The sequence below is a fragment of the Anser anser genome (genome assembly GCF_964211835.1).
Source record: "Anser anser genome assembly, chromosome: 6".
Classification (NCBI taxonomy): domain Eukaryota; kingdom Metazoa; phylum Chordata; class Aves; order Anseriformes; family Anatidae; genus Anser; species Anser anser.
The window spans coordinates 31,474,093-31,497,707 of NC_139726.1; the positions used below are offsets into that span (position 1 = coordinate 31,474,093).

At 45.7% G+C, this 23,615-nt stretch overlaps 1 protein-coding gene across 15 annotated transcripts in view; it reads left to right on the plus strand.

Moving 5' to 3' along the window:
- Positions 1 to 23,615, plus strand: part of LRRFIP1 (LRR binding FLII interacting protein 1) — a 104,898-nt gene that overhangs the window by 15,201 nt on the left and 66,082 nt on the right. Inside the window, exon 1 of one of the 15 annotated variants that reach the window (XM_083841405.1) lies at positions 15,426 to 16,433. The exons of 12 other annotated variants lie outside the window; for them this stretch is intronic. Coding sequence is in view for 2 of the 3 variants with exons in the window: in XM_083841399.1 (XP_083697525.1) it covers positions 22,689 to 22,733 (45 nt within the window). In the remaining variant the exon portion in view is untranslated. Of the gene's footprint in view, positions 1 to 15,425; positions 16,434 to 22,080; positions 22,734 to 23,615 lie in introns of those variants that run through there. 2 more of the 15 variants (XM_083841399.1, XM_083841404.1) reach the window with 2 other exon arrangements.

Sequence of the window (23,615 nt, forward strand, 5' to 3'; positions counted from 1 at the left end):
CAATGAGAAAGTCTGAGCTGCCTTTCCTACCTGGAGTTGGCAAGGTGAGAAGCCACATATGAGGCATCGTTACCGAGGTGAATGGACTGGAAGGCTAACCTTGATGCGTCCAGCCCTTCCCGTGTCCTCGTTAGGATGGCTTTAACCTAGTGCTGGTCTTCTGGCATCCGAAATCGATTACACAGCCATTGCACTGGGTGGAATTGCTCTCTGTAAACCACAGCAAAAACTGTACTGGCCCTCCTTAGTGCTAATATAAGCTCCTTCGTGTGGTGGCTATTGTATTATGATACTGCTAGAGGACAGGGTACACATTTAGAAGCAACGCTTATTTATTAATAAAAATCTACAGAAAGCAAGCTTTTGTGCTTTGCAGACTTCCTGCTCCTCTGAATACTTTTTTTTAATTCTAGTACACATTTAGGAAGTTGTCGTGTCCTGTCCCTGAAGGTTTGGCAAGTTCAAACTGTATGATTTAAAATACTTACTTCAGAGAAGAGAATCAGTAGAACTGATGAGTTGATGAATGAGCTGAAAGAGTAGACAGGACAGGCCAAGATAACTCCTAGTAGTTCTGGCTGCTTCTGTATGTAGCGCACCTTTTATCGCTGTGTTTGGACCAGAGGCACTTCCTAGCATCCAAGACTTTTGGCACCCTGACTCTTCTCTTGATTTAGTTGTAGAGGGTTAGGCAGTGATTGTTCAGCAGTAGTCTCACAGCTCTTTGAAAAAGCTGTAAAAGGATCCTGGTAAAGTGCAGGAGCGAAACTATCAGCTCGATCTGTGCCTCCATTCTTGAGGTGACAAAGCTGGATGTGGGAAGGGTGTGCAAGGAAAGGGGCAAGGTCGTAGCTCAGTTGCTGACAGCAAATGGCATACATCTCTGAATGAGCTCTAGTGGGAAGTAAATCTGTGCACGTTTACTTCTGGTAAAAGGCTGAGGAACAGTGAAAATCTAGAGTGGAGCTTTGCTCCGTGGACGTAGTTGTGTTTTGTTGTTGTTTTTCCCCTTGTGGGAAGGCTGAAAGCTTAGCTAATTTCTTTTATAAGGTCCTGTTGCAATCACTAGCCATCTAAAGCTGGAGTGTCATCAAAAAGAGACCTTGAAAATGACAGCTGAGGGCTGAAAAAACTACGCACCTAAGAGAAGAGGGACCCGTGCTCATCGCTTCATACAGTGGTCAAGGCTTATTCCGGTTTCGTTGGAGACATCTGGAAGTTACGCTGCTAACATCAGCATGTGGTGGAACAAAACAGTAATTTCTCAAGGTTGGTCTGTGAGATAATTTTGTGAAATCTGGAGGACTTAGAAATAACTGAGCCTAAAACCTGGACCTGATCCAGCCTCAGTCCTACCAGTTTGTGGTCCTTGCAGCTGCAGGTCCCCAGTACAGCAGTCTCCCTGCCTGCAGAGCCCTGACACGTGCATTCAGCTGTCACCCGACGTGATTGTACACAGGGAAGTGGCTCCAGTGTCCTGAGCAATTCGGTAGAATAGGTCATCAAATCAATTCTTTTTTCTTTTAAAAGAAAAAATTGCTCACAGCTTTGGTTTGTACTGGTAATTGATGTAAAGACCTCTCTGGCTCTCATAATTAATGTTAATGGCCTTATTGGTATTTGCCATGTAATTAAAGCAACTTAATCTTTACTTCTCCAACATGCAATTTATGTTGGTGAGGAGCAATAGGCTCTAGCAGAACTGTAATTAAAAACAAAACCTCACAGAGAAAGTGGCAGCTTTCAGGGAAAGGTTTTATCGATACTTCTAGTTGGAAGAAATAATAATGTTTGCATACGGAGTGCATTAAAATTAATAATTGTATAGGGTAATTTGATAATAGTCAATATGCTGGGTGTATTTACTCATATAAATGTTGAATTTCTGGAGTGTAAAAACAATACTCAGAAAAACTCTCCTAATTTGTGTAAATGCAGCTGTATAGTCTGTCCAGCCCTTAATACAAAGCTGCCTTTTGTGATGGTTTTTGGCTTTTCAACACGAAACATTTTATGGCAGTGAGTTGAAGCAGCTTTACCTTTCATGAAAGCAAAGACTTTGGGCTTGACAAAAGGAAGGGCCTTTAAGATCCCACGTCTTTGGCAAGGCTTCTCGTGATTCACAGGGGGAAGTGGAAATCAGTTTCTAAAATTAAACTGAACTTTCACTTTGCTTTTTTTCCCCTCCTTTCTCGCAGTGAATGTGTTACATGTGTTATGGTCTTCCATAGCTCCAGACAAGCAAAGAGACTCTGCTTGAGACTTGTCGTAGCAGGACTGGGCAACCCTGCTCTCTGCTTGGATTTTTGAAGTCATGAAGGACAAGTTACTTACGTCATCTTGAATCTGATCTACTCTATTTACCCATTCCCTCTTGGAAAGGAAGGGTGAGAGTTTCCTGCAGTCCGAGGCGGACAAATAAGGCAGGGTTGTGTTACATGCTGGAGTTACGAGAGTTATTTGGGGATGGCTGAGTTGGTCAACAGCTGCAGCCCTCTGCTATCGTGTGAATGGCTTGCCTTTTGCCACACTGCTTCTTTTAATGAGCTCCATCTGTACGTGGGGCAGTCCATAATGGAAAGCAGATTGGTGATCTGATGCTGTCCACAGTGCACTTGAGGTGCTGTGGTTTGCTCGGTCTGCTGGGCTGCAGATGAAGGCTGAATACCAAAATGAGGTGGATACCTGCTTTTTATTTAGTGCACAATTAGTTGGCAAAATGTTGAAATTTTGCCTGAAAGGCCAAGAGATTGCAGGCTGAGAGGGAGGGCGAGGCGCTGATTGCTTGCAGAGGAGCCAAGGTTTTCTGAAAAAAGCAGCTCATAATCCGTGAAAGTTACGTTATAGTTAATTCTTCTTTTTTTTTTCCTTCCAAAAGTCATGATGATAGTGGTATATCATCTGGCATTGCCCTGCCATCCGGCTTTTCCTCTGGAAAAGCAGATACTCAGACTGTGTGTTGGTGCATAACCATGATGGTGAGCCCTTAAAGGACAGGACAAAACTAACATGACCAAGGGAACACAGCATGGGTTCATTCTGACGCTACCTCCAACAAAAGTCAAGTCAAAGTACTTTTCTGAATCAGAATAGAAAAAATATTCACTTGTAGATTAGAGTTAACATTAGTTCAGTCTTATTAACTGTTTTTTTGTTTTGGTTTGTTTTTTTAGCTGCAGCTTATTCAGGTAAAATTGCTTCTTAATGAGTTTACATATATGAAGTATGGCATTCAAAGCCACAGTTGGTTTACCAGGAATGTATGGTGCAGCATATTTTCCTTTTCCTCTGCTATAGCTTGAATATAAATCCTTAAAGAGCTAAAGAGCTTACCATACCAAAAGTAAGGCTGTGTAAATATCTGAGCACATGGAAAAATAATTTTCCTCTTACTACCACATTGGAATCTAGAAGAATTACTCAATTTTGGCTGCTCAGTTGGAACCGCTTAAATTAGTAATGATTCTGTGAACGTGAACATCCAGATTTTAGGCAGATTTCTGGAAATGAGAGAGGCAGTGCTGGCACATGTACTGAGATGACCATTACCAAGTAGGATTTCAGAGGAAATCTTTTCTGGCAGCTTGCACTTTCAACAGCTGACACTTTTCAGCCCAAAGTGAATGCTGAATTAGGTAACTCCACATCGGTCTTTTGCTACTTGTATTCCACTCACTTCTCCTTAGACTGCAGATTTGATGTAGAGGATACTTGAATACAGCTGTCTGAATGCAGAAATGAGTTACCTTAGCACCTGCAGTAAACTTAAATGATACCGTGGAAGGGAATGAAGGCCTTAGACAATTGTTAGTGGGATCTCGAGCTGCCAGATCTGTATCGGTACCAAGGCAGATGCTGTTGCAGTTGGATGCTTGCAGCAGTGCTTAGGACTGAGCAGATGCAGAAAAGAAACCTGACTGTCAACCTTGGGATAGGTTCTTGAAGCTGCTGGGGACTTCTCGGTGAGAGGAGTTCAGGCTCCCTCTCTTTGTGGCTTTGTACAGATCTCAAGATCGTGGCCTTTTGCTCGCACTGGAATAATCTCGGTCTGAGGGGCAGGCTTGTGAGCAGGCTGTTGGTTAGTGTTCTTCCTCGTAGTGGAAAGGTAATCACCACCTACCTACTCACCACAAACCCCGTGTAAGTGGGGGAGGGAGAGTATTTTTACAACTTCCTCTGAATGACCTTATCAAGAAGATGATGCTGAAATTCTAGGCCATAAGGCTGTCTTGGTCCTGTCCCTCTGGCATTTATTCAGTTTAATATAGGTTTAAATGTGAGTTATTTAATGTTTTATTCATTAAAATACAGGATGTTCATTTGTAGATTTTTAACCACAAAAAAAAAAAAAAAAACTATGGTTGATGTGCTTGACTAAGTCTGAGATTCCTTTTTCTGCACTATGGAAACACTTGTGTGTCATTGTACCTGTAGTCATTATGCCTGTATTTCTGTCTTGGTTGCACGAGGGAATGGAAAACACCCAAAACAGTCACACAGTTTTTGGGGAACTGATAAATTGCAGTGTCTTCCTAGTTCTCTCTATCATCAATTAAATTAACCTCAACTTGTTCCTTACAGTTTACACTTTTGATTGGTATTTTACCCATTAGCAACTCTTGGATTTCAAGATGGGGTTCATACCTCATTTTCTAAGTTAACAAATAAGTCATCAAGACGAACTAATTGGTTTATTTCTGAACTAGATGGCTACCTGCTTCCCTTCTACCTCCACCTAGGGATGTGATAGCTGAGGAGAGGGCGTTGCAGTCGTCCCTGAAAGGGTAAGCAGAGTTGTGCAGACCAGAGGAGGAAGCATTGAGAATAACTGCGGGCTAACTGCTGGAGATGACTTATCTTGTGTAGCTTCCACAGGTCTGCACAAGTCCAGAACCAGGCAAACTGCTGAAGCTGGTGAGGCCTGTGGCGTTGGAGAGCCCATTTGCAGAAGGAGTCGGGGAGATGAGCTGAAAAATGCTTTCAGACCCCTCTTGTTCAGTTGAGCTGTGTTCCCTAGTGTGCAAGAGCCTTATTTCTGTGCAAAGGGAGTGAAATTTAGGCAGGTGCTGGTTTTTCTAGTGGAAGCAAGAATACATTGCTGTGCTTCTGAGAAGCTTTTTACAGCATAAATGCTCTTGTGGCTTCCAGCCCTGAAGTTGAGAATAAAACCACTCTTTCAGATGAAATCAAGCGCTCATGAAGAATTTAGGCTGTATAGATTTTCCTTTGTAGGGCTGAGCTGCTGCTGCTGCTCCCAGAGTTACAGATCTTATCTTCTGCTTAAGCAGGGTGAGAGAAGGACTTACTTCAGCATGTTAGTTGCTTTTGTGAGCCACTTGTTCTTCTGTTTGGACTATTAAATACTCAGGTATGTGAGCAAACTGAGTGTCAGTTACAAACATAAAAAAATAATAACCAAAACTTTATTAGACTCTGCTTAACTATTGGTATAGGGGGCATTTTCTTTAAATGTATTTTTTAAAAACAAATCTTAATGTAGACTGTTGTTGATGTTGGTTTAAGCTTAAACTTGGAAAAATGAAGACACTGCCCTTCTTAAAATATAGTATTCTATAAATATCTCTGTGTTGATAGAGCTTAATAACCACTTCCTTCAGACCACTTTGTCCATAGATTTTCTGGAGCAGCATGAGCATTTTAAAGCCTATTGACTTGTGGGGAACTGGAAATCAAAAGGGTCAGATCCTTAAAAATCTCTTCTTGACCAACTAGGTCTCCCAAAACCACCTCTGACGTGCCCCTATCTCTGTAGTTATCTACATTCCTTCTTGCTTCATGCAGTTAAGGCTCAGCTTGGAGACCTTAGAGGGGAAGCTCAGGCTTTGCCCCCCTCTCCAGCCTGGCTTCAACCCATCAGGGCTCGCCGAAACAAAACACCCCACTCTTTCCTTTCAGTAACCAAGGGTTTAACAATGAGACTATTGTACGGGTCCTGTGTTATCTGAATGTTTTAGATAAATGACTCTGAAGGTTTGTGTCCGTGAGATTGAAAATCTAGGTATAGGTATTAAAAGCGACTTTCATCGCTTCTGGTCTGAGCATTCACTGGTGACAGTGGTAACGAGAAGAGAATCAGTCTGTACATTTTAAACAAAAATAAAGATTTCTTAAGCTTCTTGTATTTAACTGTGTTTTGTCTTCTCTTTGAAACAGTTTCTTAGAAAGCCCACTAATGTGTGGATGGACCATTGCCTGGAGAGCTGGGACTGAGGGTGTCTGAGAGGTGCAAGCAGTGTGATCCTGATGCGGTGCTCTTTTAGGGTTTCAGTGAACACATGAGAAGGATACAACGAGCAAGAACTGTGCCAAATTCAGGATGAAACACCCCTGTAGCATAAAAGGTTTAAATGTCACTGTGAAGAATGAAAGGCTGATTGAAGGAGAAAAGACTATTTTTATACACAGCTTGTGCAGTAGAGAAAGCAGTTGCATACTGTTATTTCTGGTGCTCCTTGAGGATCAGGGATATAATATTCAAGCTATACTTACCAGACCTCTGCCTCTATTGACAGTTGAACATGTGGTTTTAGTTTCAAGGCTGTGGGCAGTCCTGCTGGATTCAGCTGAGCCACAGTGCTTGTGCTTCATATCACCGAGGCATTACAAAGTTGGGGACTTAGGTTGCCATAGCATAAACAGCACCTAAAAGAGCCCGTACAACCCCCAGCAGCATGTAACTGAAGAGCATCAATACCTTCTAGACATGAAGAAATCTAGTTTTGGAGAGCGGTGTGTGCTACAGGAAACATGCATGGCTTTCTAGAGCCCTATTTTGAGCTTCATGTCATCCGAATGGCATTTGCTCGTAGCTTGTAGTAAATGCATTTTAACAAACTAATTTTAGAACTATAGGTCAGCACTTAAATTTGTTTTCTCCTCATTAGTCTCACAACTAGATCAGGTCTTCAATCTTGCAATAAACTGTACTTATTCTCATTTCTTCCCTGTCTGCCAGGTACTTACATTTAGTGCAAGTCAAAGAACATGCTGGTTGTGCAGCCTGTACTCTTTATAAAAAAGTTGGACTCCATTTATAACAATTCAGTCATATTTCCAGCAGTAGATTTTTTTACCTCTCTTACTCAATTTTTCTTTTGTTCCCGATCTTTTGTTCCTTTTGTTAGATACAGAAATACCGTTGCACAAATCAGCTGGGTTGTCATGGGGAAACTTCACAGCAGGAACGTGATGAAAAGATGGCCTTTTTTTTTTTTTCTTGCTGAGATACTGCAGGGGAACGAACAGCAATCGTTTCCTTACCAACCTACAGGATAGCTCGTAGATGAGGCAGGGGCGATGTGCAGCCTTCTGTTGTTCTTATGCTGCTGGGTTTGAGAGCTGAGCGAAGGAGAAGTAGACGGCAATCTGTGGTCCAGGAGTATCCCCTGGAATCAGTAAGCACTCCAAGTCAGATTGATTTTGCTTTTTAGTGCAACGGATCTGTGGAGCAGCGTGTCTCCTGCTGAAAGAGAAGCACATGGTGAGTATGCCTCTGCCATCTGTCCCTTGTTGCTCGTATCCACCTCGTTAAGAATGGAGCTTTCCTTGTCCCTGAGGACGCAGTGGGGCGAGTGGCAGCTGCCTTGCTGGCAGTGTGTGTTAATGCCCTAAGGAGATCGGATCAAGAGGTGCCTGCCCAGGAGCTGTGAAAGGGGAATGGCGCAGCAGGCACTGGTTCAGCAGGGGAGAAATGTGTGAATTCCTCTTGTAAAAGTCACAGCCTTCACCACGCCAGCTTCTGCAGCTGCCTCTGTGGGCTGAGCTGTGCACTTCATTGATCCTCGGGACAGAGGTTTTTATGGGATTGATGATAATCAGCCTATTTAGAGTTCTTTCCACTCCAGCGAAATTGATGTAAGTACATGGCAGAAGTTCAATGCTGCACATCATTAAGGGAAGGCAAACCCTTCATCTGGCTTGGTGGTGCTGAGGGACGGCTGTTGTTGGGTCAGATGCGATATCACAGCAGAATTTAAAAGGTTGAATGGATATCGTCTTATGTGGGGCAGATGATCAATGCTCTCAGCAGTATACTTACTCAAAATTTACGGGGCTAACTGAAGCTACCTGAGGAGGGAAGGGCGCCAAATGGTTTGTGTGTCCTTTAATGTCCTCATAGAAGAGACAGCTAGGGTGTAAGCTGTGTGGTTGTTTTTTTGGAAGGAGATGGGAGTATGTTGTCTCACTGCGACTGCAGCAGAAGGCTTGCTTTCTTTGCTAGGAGCTGCGCCGTGTGAATCCCCGTGAAAGGGAGGAATGGATTCTGGTAGCAGCATGCGAAGGCTGTCACCTGCTTTGCTATTGATACACTATTGTCAGAACAACACCCGAATAGCATGAGAAGTGTGCTGCAGCGCAAACATCCTGATTGACTAAGAAATGATTTTAATGGGGGTGCTGGATGATTTGGGCACTGTCGATCCAGTAACAGTACCAGTGTCCTACTTGATCTGCATTGTCTGTAACAACTACAGTGTGTTGCAGGGCATAAACCTTTAGTCAAGATTTTCAGACTTGCTTGGTAATCAGTTGTGCCAAATGAGTGGCAAGGAACCTGTGCTGAGGACTTGTTGCATGTAGAAGTGTGGCTGTTCCAGCTGAAGCTGGTAGGGGGTGCTCACCAATGTATTTTCCTTTTAGTGTCGGTGCTGTGAAGGAGTTAAGAACTGTTCAGCAATACAGGACAGCATTGGCAGGGTTAGTCAGCTGAGGTGTGGATTCATACGCTCATTTAATGAAAGATTTGATCCTCTTGGCTTAATGCAGGTGAATTGTGATCTCGGTTGGTCTCTGTGTGCCACCAAAATGTGAACAGTTAACAGGATTTTGTATAAATAAGAGAGCAGAAATGGATATATTTGCAGAGAGTAAATACTGCAGCAGGGCTGTAGTGATATTCCATTACGCTTAATCAGGGTGTTTTATCTCCACATGTGTTAAACCTGAGCCTGGCGAGCAAACCAAGGGGAACTTCATGATGGTCTCTTAATACTAGTTGACTTCCTCGTGTTTTAGTGGGAAAATCTTCTGTCAGGGGAGGCCAAGTCATGACAAATAATTTCTGCTTCCAAGTGGCCACCAGAGAGGCAGACTTGGAAGCATCAGCGCGGTATGCTTGTAGTGTAGGCATTGCATCCTTTGCAGTGGGCATTCAGGTGGCTGGCTCTCCTCTGTAATGGCATTTAGAAGTGACATCTCCCAGGTAAAGCTTGGACACGATGCACCTGCAAAGCAGCCGTGTCCATGATAAGCTGTGTGGCTGCCAGCTGTTCTGGGAAGAAGCTGCTGGCTGGGGAATGGGGTATGGGGCTTATTTGGGGCATGGGGTATTTGACAGACTTAAAAATATTACTTGACATTCTGCCTCCTGGTTATCGAGTATGCCTTTGGGATCGATGTTCTGGTGCCTCATGTTTCCTCCTGTCCCGGTAGCTGCCAGGCCAGTAGCTGTAGTGTCGCTGCAGGTGCGGTGTGTCACCCCGTGGTGGTCTGAGAGGTGCTCTTTCAGCCCCATGAGCACCTCTGAGCATTTTGCTTGCAGCAGCATGGTTATAATGGCATATCTGTCAAAACATGGACTGTTCGTTGTCCTTACCTCTGTCATAAATCCTGCCAGGTACTAGAATTTAGCCCGTCTGAAGACAGCTTGTCTTGCTTTTCCCAGACTCGCTGTGGACAGTATGGGATGTGCACAACCAGTTACACTCGGATGGCTTTCCCCGTCTTGGTACCACAGGCTTGCAGCGAAGCTGACTTTGCTGACTGTGGCATTTGCCGGAGAGCTGTTAGCGCAACTGGAACGAGTCCTCTGAACGTTCGAGGCTGTTTTCAGATAACCTTGACGCTGTCAGAATTACAAAAGCCCTACTGAGTTAATAACCATATAATTCTGCAGCCTTTTCTTTGTGTGAGTGGAGCAGTGATGTGATTTTTTTTTTGTGGTGCTGCTAACCAGCTGTGAGGTGACTGTTCATTAATTGCGTGATGGTGTAAAATTATGCAGCTCCGCATGTTTTATTTAGCAGAAATCCTAAACCTGCTGTTACCTAATGGATAAGCTGAATGCGTTCGCATGTTGGCCAAATACTCAGCACGTCCAGCTTCCATATTCACTTGCTTAAGGGTTTTTTCAGAGAAACTGAGCATCACTTCCCTGGTACAACTTCTTCTGCTCCTTCATACAGCTCCTAGCAAAGGATGGGCTGTGTAGCTGGAACGCTGCATCTCCTAGATAGAGCGAGGCTTGATGACCTCAAGGTTTTTTAAAACCTTTTTTGGCACCTTTATCTCTGAGTATAAATAGCTCACAAGCCTGTTCCTCAGCATTGGCTAGACATAAAGTAGTGCTAAATGCGTTTGCGAGGTGAAAATAGGCTTTCTCAGTTACTTGTAGATGGAGTACGTCCAATCTGTATGCTATATTTACCGCTTCCATTCCCAGCGAGTTGTGCTCCGTAGATACAGGCAATGTCTGCAGATTCTGTATACTGTATTTAAAGTGCTCTCCAAATGAAAGACAAGCAAGTCCCTCCATAAGTCAATTTATCTTAAATTTATTCATACAGTTTTTGGACAGTTATTGATTAGCAGCAGTTCTTAGGTCTCTCAAAGAATCATTTAAGATGGTCAGGTAGTGCTGCTTCCTTTGCCAGTCTTTGCTGTGAGCTGCTGGACAAGTCTGCCATTCATTCCCTTAAGTCTCAACTGATTGATCTCTTATTTTGTTTTAAATTGGCCGGACAAGGATGGATTTTCATCCTCACGCTGCCTTGCGGGAGACAGGAGTGCTTCATAAAGTACGTGGCTGCAATATCCTCGTGCGACTGCCAGGGAGGAGCAGGTGGGCAGAGCCTGACCGGGAGCTCAGCGGGGTCAAACTGATTTATCTGTGTTTGTTTCTTTGTGAAAGGTCACGGGGAATTCTCAGTGACCGCAAGATGTTTTTCCTCACAGGCAGCAGCTCTGGTTTCCAGGAGCTCCGTTACTTCCCTGCTTAATTGGTGCTCAGGAGCCACGGGCGATTACTACCTGCTACATTATCACTGCTTCTGGTGACGTGGAGGGCTCTTGGAGGTGGTCTCTCTGCGTTTTATTTGGTTTAAACACTAAACCCTTGTACTAGCTGGCTGTGCAAGGTGATGTGGCTGTAGGCATCGTTAAGGCCTTTGATAAATTGCTGTGAATCTTTTCTGAGATGTCACTGCCCATGAAAAATCCTGACCTGCTGTCAGACCTAGGAAAACAAATGGAAGTTGTATAACCGTGTATAACTTCACTGTTTTTTGTTGCATAACCTAAAAGCCTACTCTGGCTCTAGTAGCGAGCTACCTTGTGCTCATTAATAATACTTGACATTAATATTTTTCAACACACTGGCAAAGCTCGTACCCTCAGACATGCCTGTAAAACCAGGTGTGTTTTGTATGTCTGTGGCTTCGAGTAACTCTGCATCCGTGACAGCTGGATTAAAAAGCCAGGGAAGCAGGAGGGGCCGTCCGAGCTCTCAGGGAGCCCTGTTGGAGCCATGAGCGTGTACGGGACCCGTTCCTGGAGGGCCAGGACGTTGCCCCCACAAGCTTCGACATCCCTGCAGCAGGTGGGTGCCAACAGGGTGCTCCCACTGTCCAGCCTGCTCCTGCGCCTTCCCTCCGGTGAGTGAGACAGTTCCCAAAATACTGGGCAGGGAGGCAGGAGGCGAGTGCTGTGGGAGGTTCTGCCTCCAAGTCCCCAGACTCTGAACTCCCAGCTGTTCCTACGTAAAGCAGCAGAACTGTCACCAAAATGCTCTGCTGTCTTACTCACTTACAAACAGAGCTGTCAGGTGGCTGTGGCAGCCTGCAAGAAACAATATTGTGAGCACTTTCAAACCTCCTAATATGCTGTGTGGTCTTTTTTTCCTGCCGTAGTGAAGTGCTGAGTGCAGAAGCCAATACCTTTTGGATGGCTGGTATTTAACAAAACAAAAAAAAGCATAGGTTTCGTTAGAGCTCTTTGAAAGCATTGAAGCCGAGAATGAGGATACCAAAAATAAATTACTGGCAAAATGAAGTTAGGTAGGATTTGCATTTCTGTGGGGGGAGGGCATAGAAGCTTAATACAAACTAAACATCCCTTTCCTTCTGCCACCTTTGCTGGTTTGTTTCTGCTTTTTTTATTATTATTCTTTGCATACATGGTTGAAATGCTGTTGTTAGGGGTAATAATTTAAGGAAGGCTGAATTACCATGTCCTCAGTAGGAATACAGAGGCATATACCTTCTTCTGTGGTCTCTTATCCTCTCTTTTATCCTGAGGTCAGTTTAAAAAGAGCTAATAATCTTCATCCACACCCTCAGTGACTGAATTTTCAGGTAACTAAACACATGCTGGAAATTCAGGGATCCAGCTTTGTGTAAGTGAAGTATTGTCTCTTTAGAAACAAAACGTTTGCTTTGTTTGATTGCTACTCCCTCTTGTGGGTTTCAGGACAGCTTGAACAAGCTGGAAGTTCATTCTTGGCCTTACTGTATGGAGTAGTTCATCTCCAGGACTCCTGTGACCTTCTCGATGAGATACTGACCTGAAGACTTGCCTCACTGCAGAATGGGAAATTAGAACGTTCTTTTATTTCAAGAGGACTGATTTATTTTTTAAAAAAGCATTTTCTTCCTATTTTTTTCAGGAACTTGCACTGCTGTGCTGTTGGCATTTAGTATGATTTGCTTTTTTTGTAAAAGTAGAGACAAGTCTGTATCATGACACTTGTCTCTTTTGGACTTGGCAAGTGTGTGATATACTGACCGAGTTACACTCTCTCTCATACCTCTTCTCCTGCTGTCAGCACTTCTGCATTGCAGTTTGTGGGCTATTGCTCGAGCAATAACCCTCTGCAATCGCAGAGAGCTGCTGTATTACACAAGTTGCTTCTGAAAGCTAAATTCCAAACAAGAGCAATGTTTCCTTCCTGTGTGCTCTCCCGTATGCCCACTCAATACAGACGACTTAACTGTGCAGAAGATTAATCTTTTCTTGGAGTTTCTCAGTTGTTCTGCTGGCGTAAAACTTGGGTAATGTTGTGTGAAGATTTCAAACTACTCCCTCGTGCGTTGATTTTCCTCCAAAGGGATGTGTAATCTCTGTTCTCTGGGCAAGGAACTGAAGCACAGTGAAGTTCTGAATCGCTCCTAATTGATGGCAAAGACCTGTGCAACTTCACCTCCTAGCTCTTGGCATGAAGCTCTCCAAAAGCTTCCCACTGAAACGTAGTGAGACAAATTGTTCTGACCTATTGCACAACGCGAGGGCCCCACATGAGTGTGATTCTCAAATACCAGCAGTTCACATGATCTAACTCCAGTCTTGCACCACCTCAGAGTACTGATACAGTTTGTCTGGGCGTTGGAAGCTTTTCTGTCTCGTACTTGGTGTGGCCAACTCCATGCGATGTGATGAGTAACAACTTTTTCTGAAAACACTTCTCCTGCCTCAGCTCTAGCTCTGCCTTCTTTTGGTCTGGCTCTCTGAGCGCTCCTCACGCAGAAAATCCGGAGATGCAGTCGCTGTCCTGGGGGCTGTGCCTTCTGTAGGTGAGCTCCGCTTCCCAGTTAGATGGAGTGACGTTGTCTTTGCAAATGAAAAAGCCTCTACCTGCCTCAGCACTGTTAACCCGTAGCATTCAATTGAGAGAGGAATAATAAATAAAATTGGTATCTGTAGGTTCACTATGACCTGTTGGTGGATCCTATTTTAAAAAATAAACCATGTGGATTTTCTTTTACTAATGATTTACTGGACTTAAAATTTGGTCTTTGTCCGTGTTGAGCTGTTTCTGCCTGTGCTGCAGGAGTAACACTATGTAACTGGCTGTAGCAGTGGCTGGCCTTGTTTTGTTCAAACAGATATAAAACAGACACTTAATAAACAGGGAAGAGGAGCAACAAATTTCTTTCATTCCTGAGTTAATCCTAAGGAATAACAGTTTGTATACAGGAACTGGAACTATTAAAGCTTGGGTGTCATAGGCACTTGTCTCCTGTACTTTTATTAAGCCTTTTTCCCAATTCCAGACTTATTTTTCACTAGCATCGTATTTCCCCTCCCTCATGTGCTCTCTCATTTGATACTCATCATGTATTTTAGCTGTGTAATGTTTTCTGCATACCCCACCATGTGCTTTGCTTGGTCTGCAGTATTTTCAGTCCTCCTAAGGCTGTCAGTAACCTTTATTTTAAAAATTTCAGGGTCTTTTTCTTCTTGACTGGTAGTGTATGGGCACTGCTCTAAGCAGCTGCTGAGGTTTGTACTGGCATTTTAACCTTCTAAAGGTCCAGAGCCCAGACTTGCTGACCCTCATCCAGGTGAAATTTGGAGTTCTGTGGGTACCACGTTCTGGCCATCACTGATAACGTTTGCTTGTAGCAGTCTCTGAATATCAGTTCTTATTTCTATTTCAGATATTTGTATCAGTCAGGAACAAAAACTGTTTATGTCCACGTTCAAAAAGATGTTGGCACTAGCCCAGCCCCGGAGCCCTTCCCAACCCGTGTTTATGCTGTGAAGCAGCGCCTGAAATACTGCTGTTTATTGCAGGCTCCCAGTTTGGTTATTGTGCTTACTTTCTCCAGGAGCGTGCTCAAGACAAACATGTTTGCTTTTTGCTGATGTGTACCAATGGCTGAACTGATTCTTGCATGCGTGCTTCCTTGCTGAAAGTCTTTCTGTCACCTCTGTGTGCTGGTGGACCAGCCGTGGTGAGAAATATACTCTGCTTGCAACTTCACTTTCACGGGGAAGAAGCAGCAGTGGAGCACCAAAATGCAGTTCAACTCTTCCCATTCGTAGCATCGCAGTAAGGTATTAAGCTAGAGAGAATGCAGAGCCATTAAGATTATAACTTATTTTCCATCTCTCACTTCATATATGGTTTAAGCAAAAATTACCTAGTTTTGCATGCTACCAAGTCATTAGCACTACCTGGATAATAACCCTGCTGCCTGTATTATAGCAGGCATGCAGTTTTTCCCTCCAAAAAAAGAAACTCGGAATGCCAGATACGTGTTTTTAAGTAAAGATGTCAAGTCTGTTTGAGGAGTGCTTAACTCCAGACCTACTGGGGGACGGGTTTTACAAGCTCTTATCTCCTTTAGGTACCCTCTTCTGGCCAGATTGCTCTAAGTCCTCTAAAGTCTGCAGTGAACTTGGCGTGGCTTATTACAAATGCTCTTTTAAAATCAAGCAGAAATGCATTATTTAAAGTACTCTGGAACTCACCGTTCTGCTTCTGTTTCTTTGAGGTTCAGTTTTATCTAAATTTTAAATGTGGTTAAGTCCATTGCAAAATGCTGCTGGTCTAGTAGGGAGAACTGAAAAGGGTCAGCGTGCTTACTTGAAAAGAGAAATTTCTCTTTTATATAAAAAAAAAAAATAATTTAGGGAAAGGAAGTGGAGGAGAGCACTGAATGCAGCTTCATGCGAATGAATATTTCAGGAGGTGACACTGGGAAGCTTTTCATGCATTTCTGGTGAAACTCCAGAACTTGCTGTTGCTGTCAGTTAGCTGGTTTTTGTTGTATTTTTCCTTCTGGGCATCATTGCTAGACTCAACAATTCTGATCCGTTTACTTGAGTGAATGACCCAGCTGTTTCCAAGGTCAGCGTCAACTCCCTCCGAACTATTTTACATGAATAATCTTGAGCTCAAGCACGAGTGCAGTCTTGCACGGGGTGTACGAAGCTCATGGGTTTGTTCCCTGAGATTACAGCCGTGGAACGGCATCCGAATTCTTCCCTGGTGGGAGCAGTCACTTTCAGACTCGAGCCGTTTAGGGAGGAAGCGCTAATTGAAGCTGTGACCTACATGCGGTTAGCTGATACTGCCTTGGTGCTCTGCCAAACGCGCAGCCTATAGAAAACCGCTCGGGGTTCAAAGCTGCAGCACGCTTCTGCAGGGCTGCCAGCCAGCTCCTGCGCTGGAGTTGTGCTTTCCTCCCCGCTGTCCTTTATCAGTGGAGGAAAATGGGGCAGGGCACGTATTGCTAAGCAGCTGTGAAAGTGGTATGCCCTCTGTATACAAACTGATAGCTTGGGATGGCTTTATGCTCCTGACCAGTGACCTTCCCATTCTGCAGGCTCTGCTGCTTACAGGAATGTTTTTACAGGGCCCTACAGAGCTGATTAGTTGCCAGCTAAGTTTCTTCTCAATGTCGCCTCCGAAGCCGCCTTGAAACTCTCCAGCGTTTCCACGTGGAGGGGGGTTTGTTTAAATTGAAGGAGGTGCTTCGAGCACCGTCCCTCCTACCATGAGCCTGGCGCCTTAAAGCAGAGCCCCGCTTGTAGCCGAAGCTGCAGCTGAGCCGGAGGCTTGGTACGCGAGGGGCACAGCATCACGCCAGGGGCAGCACCAGGAGCGAGCTGCTGAAGAACTCATCTGCAAGGTCTGTATGGGTAGCATGCATGAATTACTTGAGCAGGTAGGAGAGGAAAAGACACCTTACCAACTTCCCAGTAACTCGTGAATGCCACAATATTCCCCCCCATGCCTTGGGGTTTGAAAAACCAAAACATTTGCTAAAGGAACAGATGGCTCTCAACCCCTACTAGGGGTTGCCCCCACTGTGGCAATTGTTGCAGGATATCCCCTCTTTATAGGTGTTTTAGGATCGATTCCTTACTGCAGGATTTACTTTGGCAATCCATGCAAGCTTCTGATGGAGCAGAGTTATTGTTTAGGCTGTATTTTTAGCAGCAAGCCCTTTGTGACTACATGGAAATGTAATTTATGAAGTAGGATGCTACTCCTTAATTGTCTCTGACGTTGTGGAAGCGTACGCAGTGTTCGCTGCGGTGTTCTGCAAAGTAAACATTCCCCTCATTTATGGGGAAAAGGGTCTGTGTCAACAAGACTTCCCAGCTCCTGGTCACATGCTTGAATTATCTCTCCAAGATGAGTTTCCAGGCAAATGCATAAGCAAATGTTTCTCCAAAGCTGACAGTGTTTGTATGTAAATTCCTCATTAGCTACGGGTCTCTTCCCCTCCTTTTCTTCCCAGTCTTTGGCTCAAAATGTTGAGTGAGGAGACCAAGAATGCTGACCCGTTAAACACAGATAACTCGTGCTAGTACCATCGGCATGCCAGAGGGGAATGTCTGCCTGTTCGTACTCTCTGCTCCTGGCTCTTGGGAGTTATCAAAGAGAAAAACAAAGCTCTGGGGTTCGGAGAAACCTTAAAAACAAAATAAGTCAAGCTTGGGACAGCCGTGCAAGAAAAACTTTCCATAAGAAAGCATCACTTCATCTCCCACCAAACTTCGGTCTTGTAGGGTTGCGTGGAAGGTAAAGGCAGGATCGCTGTACATTTGAGGTGGTGTGCTGGTTTGTCCTCTGTAGTGAGGATGAAGGTCAAGTATTTGGGCTGAAATCATAATTGTATTTAACTAAAAGTCTGAATTGCTAGACCTGGCTTTTACCAGCTCCCAGCTGCTGCAGCTGATGACCCTACCATGGGGCAGGATCGGGGCCAGCACCTCTGCCCTTCTGCTCACTCTTCTTTGGGATTGCTCTCGGTCTTTCAGGTCTCACAACTTCCCACCGTGGTGGAAATGGTTAATGCAGCTTCCAGCTCCTAAAGCTTTAGGTTTGCGGCAGAGCCTGGGAGCTGACAAGGCCCAACACTGTGGTTCCACCAGCAGAGGTGCGTTTTTGGTTTACAAGTGAAATATTCTGCTTGGATCTCTTTTGCATGTGCTTTTCACACAGGTATTTGTATTCTCAGGCTCTCTGAGATGTTCCTAACCGAAACCTGTTGTTCTCATCTGATATCTTAAAATTGTGTGGATTTTTTCCATTATTAAGCAAAGGAACAGAAAAGTTTGAGTCAGTCAGGAAGCTTCTAGGAGCTATTCTTAAATCTGGCTCTTCTACAATGGGAAGATCCCACAACTTTGCCTGCATCCATATTCCAAACTCGTGACGTTTTGTGATGCTAGCGAGGCATGAATGTATTCAAGCTCAAAACACTTCTGACTGTTGCTTTTGAGTTTGGGGGTTAAATGGATTCCCGTAGCTGATAGTAGACCACGGATGCCTCCCAGCTTCCCCTCTAGCATGACTTCAGCTCGTCTGACTTCACTGTGCCGAGAAGCACTTAGGCCTTTCAGCAGTTTCCTTCCTCCTCCTTGCTGTGCCGCCTTCTAGCCTCAATCGAAAATAATCTGTTGATACTGGCAGTACATTTTGGTGATGAAAACCGGACATTGTTTTCCTAAGAAGCATTTAGTTGTGTACACTTGAGTTCATTGCCTTGGTTACGGTTTACAAGGAGGTTTTGTTAGCTCTGCCAGCTGAGATGCGAGGGTGCCAGGGTGCCCACAGCAGACAGAAATGATGAAGTGAAATGCATGAGTCGTTTCTTCTGCCTTCATGACTTCAGAAGGGTGTTACTCTGTGGATTTTTATAGACATTCTTGAACATGCGAAGAACAAGATTACAAACTTGAGGAGGAGGGGGTGGGAGGGGAGAAAAAAATCCTTGAGTAACCAAATTTTTCTATTAATACAAAGTGCTTTCTGGCTTTTTTCCTTAAAATGAGGCTGGTCTTCTCAGTGGTGGGAACAGACAATACAAGTAATAAATATGCTGTAGAGGGACGATGCTGGCATGCTAAGAGATGCTATTTGAAGATGACAAAGAGAATACACAGCAGAATTTTTGTAAATGTAAGTAAAACTGAGTTGCATATGGAGGTGACAGGCACTGTTGCAAAGTGGCTGCTGATTTTAAGAACTGATACTGGTGTGGTCCAAGCTGGAGCCACTGTGCTGTATGTCACAGGCTTTTCTGGTGTTTAAATCTACCTCGGAAGGTTTTGACTCCTTAATTCCAACCTGAAGCCGTGCTTCCAGGCCCCTGCAGAAAGCAGCTCTGGTACAACACACCCTGAAGACAAAAAAAAAAAAATCAATTGGGTGTGACCTGTGTTGGAGGCGAGGTTAATGGAATTGGTTTGCATTTTATGGATGACTGTAACGTACCTCAGAAATGGCTGTGATCTTTCCTTCTTCCTTATGACACAATTACTTTGCAGTTATAGGTAAGGGATTGTTTCAGAGCACTTCTTGTTGCAGTTTTCTGAGTTGGATGTTTAGGATTTAGGCCTGCATCTGTGTAGGAATGCAGTGTCTACTTTCGGGCCGTGCTGTCTGGCTGCTGTGAGTACCGCAGGCTCCCCGAGTCACCCAGCAGTTCTCTCTGACTCAGAGCTGCTGCCACCAGCTCAGCGGTGCTAAGTGGCTTTGGCAAGCCATCAGGTAAGCCACAGCTCTGAGCATCGCTGCCTGCCTAGCTTGCAGCTTGGCTCACACGGCTCCAGCGCCATGTGCGCTCGCTTTTCACTTCACCCTGCCAGATGAACACCCTGGGGCTCGAGCACCGGGAGGAAGGAGAGGTGAGGAGGAGGGCATGATGTGGCTGCAGAGTTCCTCTTCCTGGGAAATCCATCAGCACCTGCTGGCCTATCCAAACCAAATGAACCACACTGTGTGTCAGATCAGACCAGCCATGCCCCAGCTCGTGTTTTGGACGCTGTCAGCTCCGTATTGCTGAGAAATGGAAGTTGGTGACGATGGGAATGACCACCTGGTCCTCGAGTTCAACCTGGAGGTCCGTAGTGCTCTTGTTAATTGTGATTTGTCCTGAGGCATGAAGTGTTTTCTCGAGTAAACCAAATGAAAACAAACATCTCGGGTTCTGTATTGATTTGGAAGTAATCAGAAAAAGGTGTGTGGGGTTCCTCAGTAACTTATGCCTTGTATGGGAAGTACTTGCATCGCTAGCGTGTCTTCCTACAAAACTACAAAAAACTACAGTGATGCTACAAAAACTGCACAGATTTGCCAATAAATGCGAGTGGAGGCTAATCCTTGTTAATCAAGAAAACTGTAAAAATTACACATTTTAAGTTACCGGAAAATTTAGCATACTTCTTCATGCTGAGTTCTGATGCTTCAGATTGATGTAGTTAACGTCCACCTCCTTTTCTTCTCTGTTGAAACCTTTGCCTGTAAGGACAGACATTTTTCCTGCAGAACTAACGTAAGGGCCTGGCTCCTGTCCTACCGTGGGGCAAACTGCCATGGCCCAGAGGTGCGCTTCACATCTGCCTTTGGTTTTTGGGTCTCTGCGTTGCTTGGCTCTTCTGCACCAAGGTGAGGAGCTGAGTGCTGCGGGGGAGCCCCAGGTAACTTGTGCTGGACTCGAGGACGCTGAGAAAAGCAGCACTGCTGGGCTGCAGCCACGGAGCGAGGCACTCTGCTCCGCGTTGGGCTCCTGGGTCATGCAAGGACCTGCAGTACTCGCTTCTCCTCCGGTCAGTGGGACTTCCTGGCATCCTCTGCCCTTACTGGCAGAGGGTAAGGGAAATGTGACAGGCAGGAGCGTTATCAGGCTGAAATAAAGGGCTTAGGGCTGTGTGTTTTGTACCAGCTGAGTAGGGCAGCGTTTCCTGAGCATGATATGTTGGCCTGGCTCCTGATTTCAGTACAAGCTGCTCAGGGAAGTGAAATAGGTGGGTGTTAAATGTAAGTTAGGGATGTTTGGTCTGTATTGAATTTGGGCTGCATCCGACGTGTGCTGGGCCTCCCTTTTGCTGGCCGTTTCACGTCTTGCTGTGCAGGCATGCCTGTAGTGCATCCTGGCGAGTTTGTCTTTACCAAGAAGAAACTGAACACAAGGCAGCTCTGTGTCTTTGAATCTCCAGTTATCATCTTCCAGAGTAGCTTAAGCCTGACTTTTTCTAGTTAATATTTGTATGTATACACAGCTTTGAGGCGTGTGATTATTTTCCTGTTTCACAGGAGCATGTATTATTTAGATCTGTTAATTTCTTTCTGCTTTTATGCACACACTTGCAGTAGACTTAAGTCCATTCACTTTTTTCAGATATTCTTTCTTAAAGCAAGATTGAGTCTTTTACCCTGTAGTGAAGCAAAACACTGGTTAAGGGGAAAAAATACCTGCAGGTTCCAGAAATAGGAGGCTTTGGAGTCGGATGGAAGGCAGAGAACCAGCTTCACACCTGCAGAGCCTCCCTGTGCGTGTGCCCAGCCTTTCCAGGAGCAATGGGACGTGGCTGTGTCCAGCGCCTGCCAATGAATCCAGCCAGCATCCTACCCTCCGAATGCAAAATAGTGCCAGCGCTTCCATAATTAGCTAAAACATTGTCAGCGGCACGGAAGATGCAGGAACAGGGTGCTCTGCCAGGGTGAAGAGCTGGCTTCTCGGCGCGAGGTGAGCAGCTCATGGAAAAACTGAGCTCAGCTGCTGGGTGGAGGCTGCGCGAGGTCCCAACCTTTGCCGGTGACCAGGAAAAGAGCGAGCAGGGTTTAGTTGCTAAGGGAGCGCCCTGTTTTGCGTCTCAGCAGCCCGAGAAGAGCCGGTGCCAGGAAGAGATGACTCGTGGTGTTTGCTATTGTTGCTGCTGCGGAATCTCAGCGGCTGCAAGGAGCTGCTGGCGCTCCGGTCCTCCTCCCTGCCCTGCCTCTGCTTCTGAGATCAAATCGGGTGGGATCGAGGTGGCACTAATGTCTTTGGAGACAGGGTCTCTGCTCTATTCATCAGATTTTCTTAGGTAGATCTTGAGGCATTGGTTGTTTAGTGTTGCTTAAACACCTGTGTTCTCTAATTCTTTTCCTGATTTTTTTTTGTGTCCCCCCAGCACATTTTAGTCCCATCTAGTTCATCACCAAAGACCTCTTGAAACACAGAATTCCCTTTTTTTGTCCAGCCAATGTTCCTGATTGCTGACTCTGCAGTACCTTGAGACTTAGAAGATGCTTTTTCCTGTCTTTACATACTAAACAATGAAAAAAAAAAAAAGGCAAAAAAATTGCTATTTTTTAAATAATCAAGCCCATGCTGGAGCATCCAGCTCAGATCACTCGTTTTAAGCTCAGCTCTACACAGCCCTGCACACCGTATTGATATAATTGCAGCAAATTAGCAACAGTTAGGTGGTTTATTTCTGAGATGCAAATGCGGGCCATGTGAATAGATGCATGTAGGCATCTGTTCAGGTGCTGCTGGGTGTTATCTCCAGCATGCTCAGAGACGCGGCTTGGAGCTTGGATGTGCTGCCCAGAGGGTGGACATGCACTGAGCAGGGAGTTTCAGTTGGTGCTGGTGTTTGTCAAGGAGGTTGTGAGCCCGGGAAGCTTGGAAACCACCCTCACAATCCGTTCTCTGCCATAAACTGCTGAAGGGAAGCGCTTTACGTTAGCACTGACAACAGCTGCTTCGCCAAAGCCGCCTGGGTCTGGGGGAGATTTTGGCACCGCGCCCGATGGAAGCTGCCGCCCTCAAGGAAACCCCGAGGCGTGCTCGGGCGAGCTGCTGCACTGCTCGTGACATCCTGAGGCTGGTGATGGAGCCCGACGGCTCCGGACGGGGCTGCAGCTGCCTGTCGCTGCTGCGCGCACGCTGCTGACTCAGAGCCGAGCGCCAGCAGCCCGCGGAGCGAGCGAGGAACCGGGCTTGGACTTTGTCCCCGGGGTGTCAGAGCCTCGTGTCGGCACCCGAGGGACGCCAGGAGGGCTGCGTGCCCCCCAGCAGGGACCTAGCGATTAGCACTGGGGATATATGTTACCGCTCTCTGTTTTTTCTTTCGGTTTTTCATGAGAAGAACAGACTGCGGCCATGCAGACGGAAGCAGACTGCCTGAGCCCAGAAGCTCAGAAACTGGTAAGGCAGGCGGGGGGAGAAGGAGGGAGGGAGGGAGGGTTGCTGTGCTGCCCAGGGCTCCCCAGCTGCCCCAGCCCCAAAATCACAGCGGGGCAGGGGAAGCACCTGTGCTCGTTCAGCTCTCCCCAGGCTGCTCAGCCTTCAGTCAGCTCCCCTCACGCTGGTGTGCGTTTGCACTGAACGTGCCTAAAAAACAGCCCTTCGTGGTTTGGGTTTTTTCAGCCCAGCAGGGACGGCGCCTGTAGTCCCACCGGTACTTTGCAGTCCCTGTTACAGCAAGTACCAGCTGCCTGCCGTGAGGTTCCTGGGCACTTACTGAGCTGCTCGGCACTGCTGTGTTGTGAGGTTGCTTCCTACAGGTTTCTGCCCCGCACTTGCAGCTGCCTGTGCCTTTGCCTGAATTCAAGCGTAATGATCGTGGATCCTTAGAGAAAGATCCGTGGGTTTTTTGCATGTGTCTTTTTTCTATGATTTGGAACAGTCTATGAGTATTTAGCCTTATTTTGGGCATGTGTGTAATTCACAGCAGCTCTGCAGCTAGTAAGGTGCCTGGTTTTGCCCCTGACTGACAGTCACAGGCAGCTAGCTCTGCAAAAGGCTGGGAATTCTCTAAGGCTTTTCAAAAATAAGGCACAAAAATGTAAGCTGCTCGCTGCTCAGTTTGGTATGGGAGCAGATAGCACCAGCTGAATTGGTTCTGTGCTTCCTACAAGTTGCAAAGCAGCCCTGTGCCTGCATGAAGTTTTAAAGGAGGGATTTCTCAGCTGCTGACACGAGCTGTCGCTCTACCCATTCCTCGTTCCTCGCTGTCACCCCGTGGCTCAGAGGGAAGCTGTCAGACGAGTCCATAATGAGCCTCTCTGCCTAAAGGGTGGTGCTGGT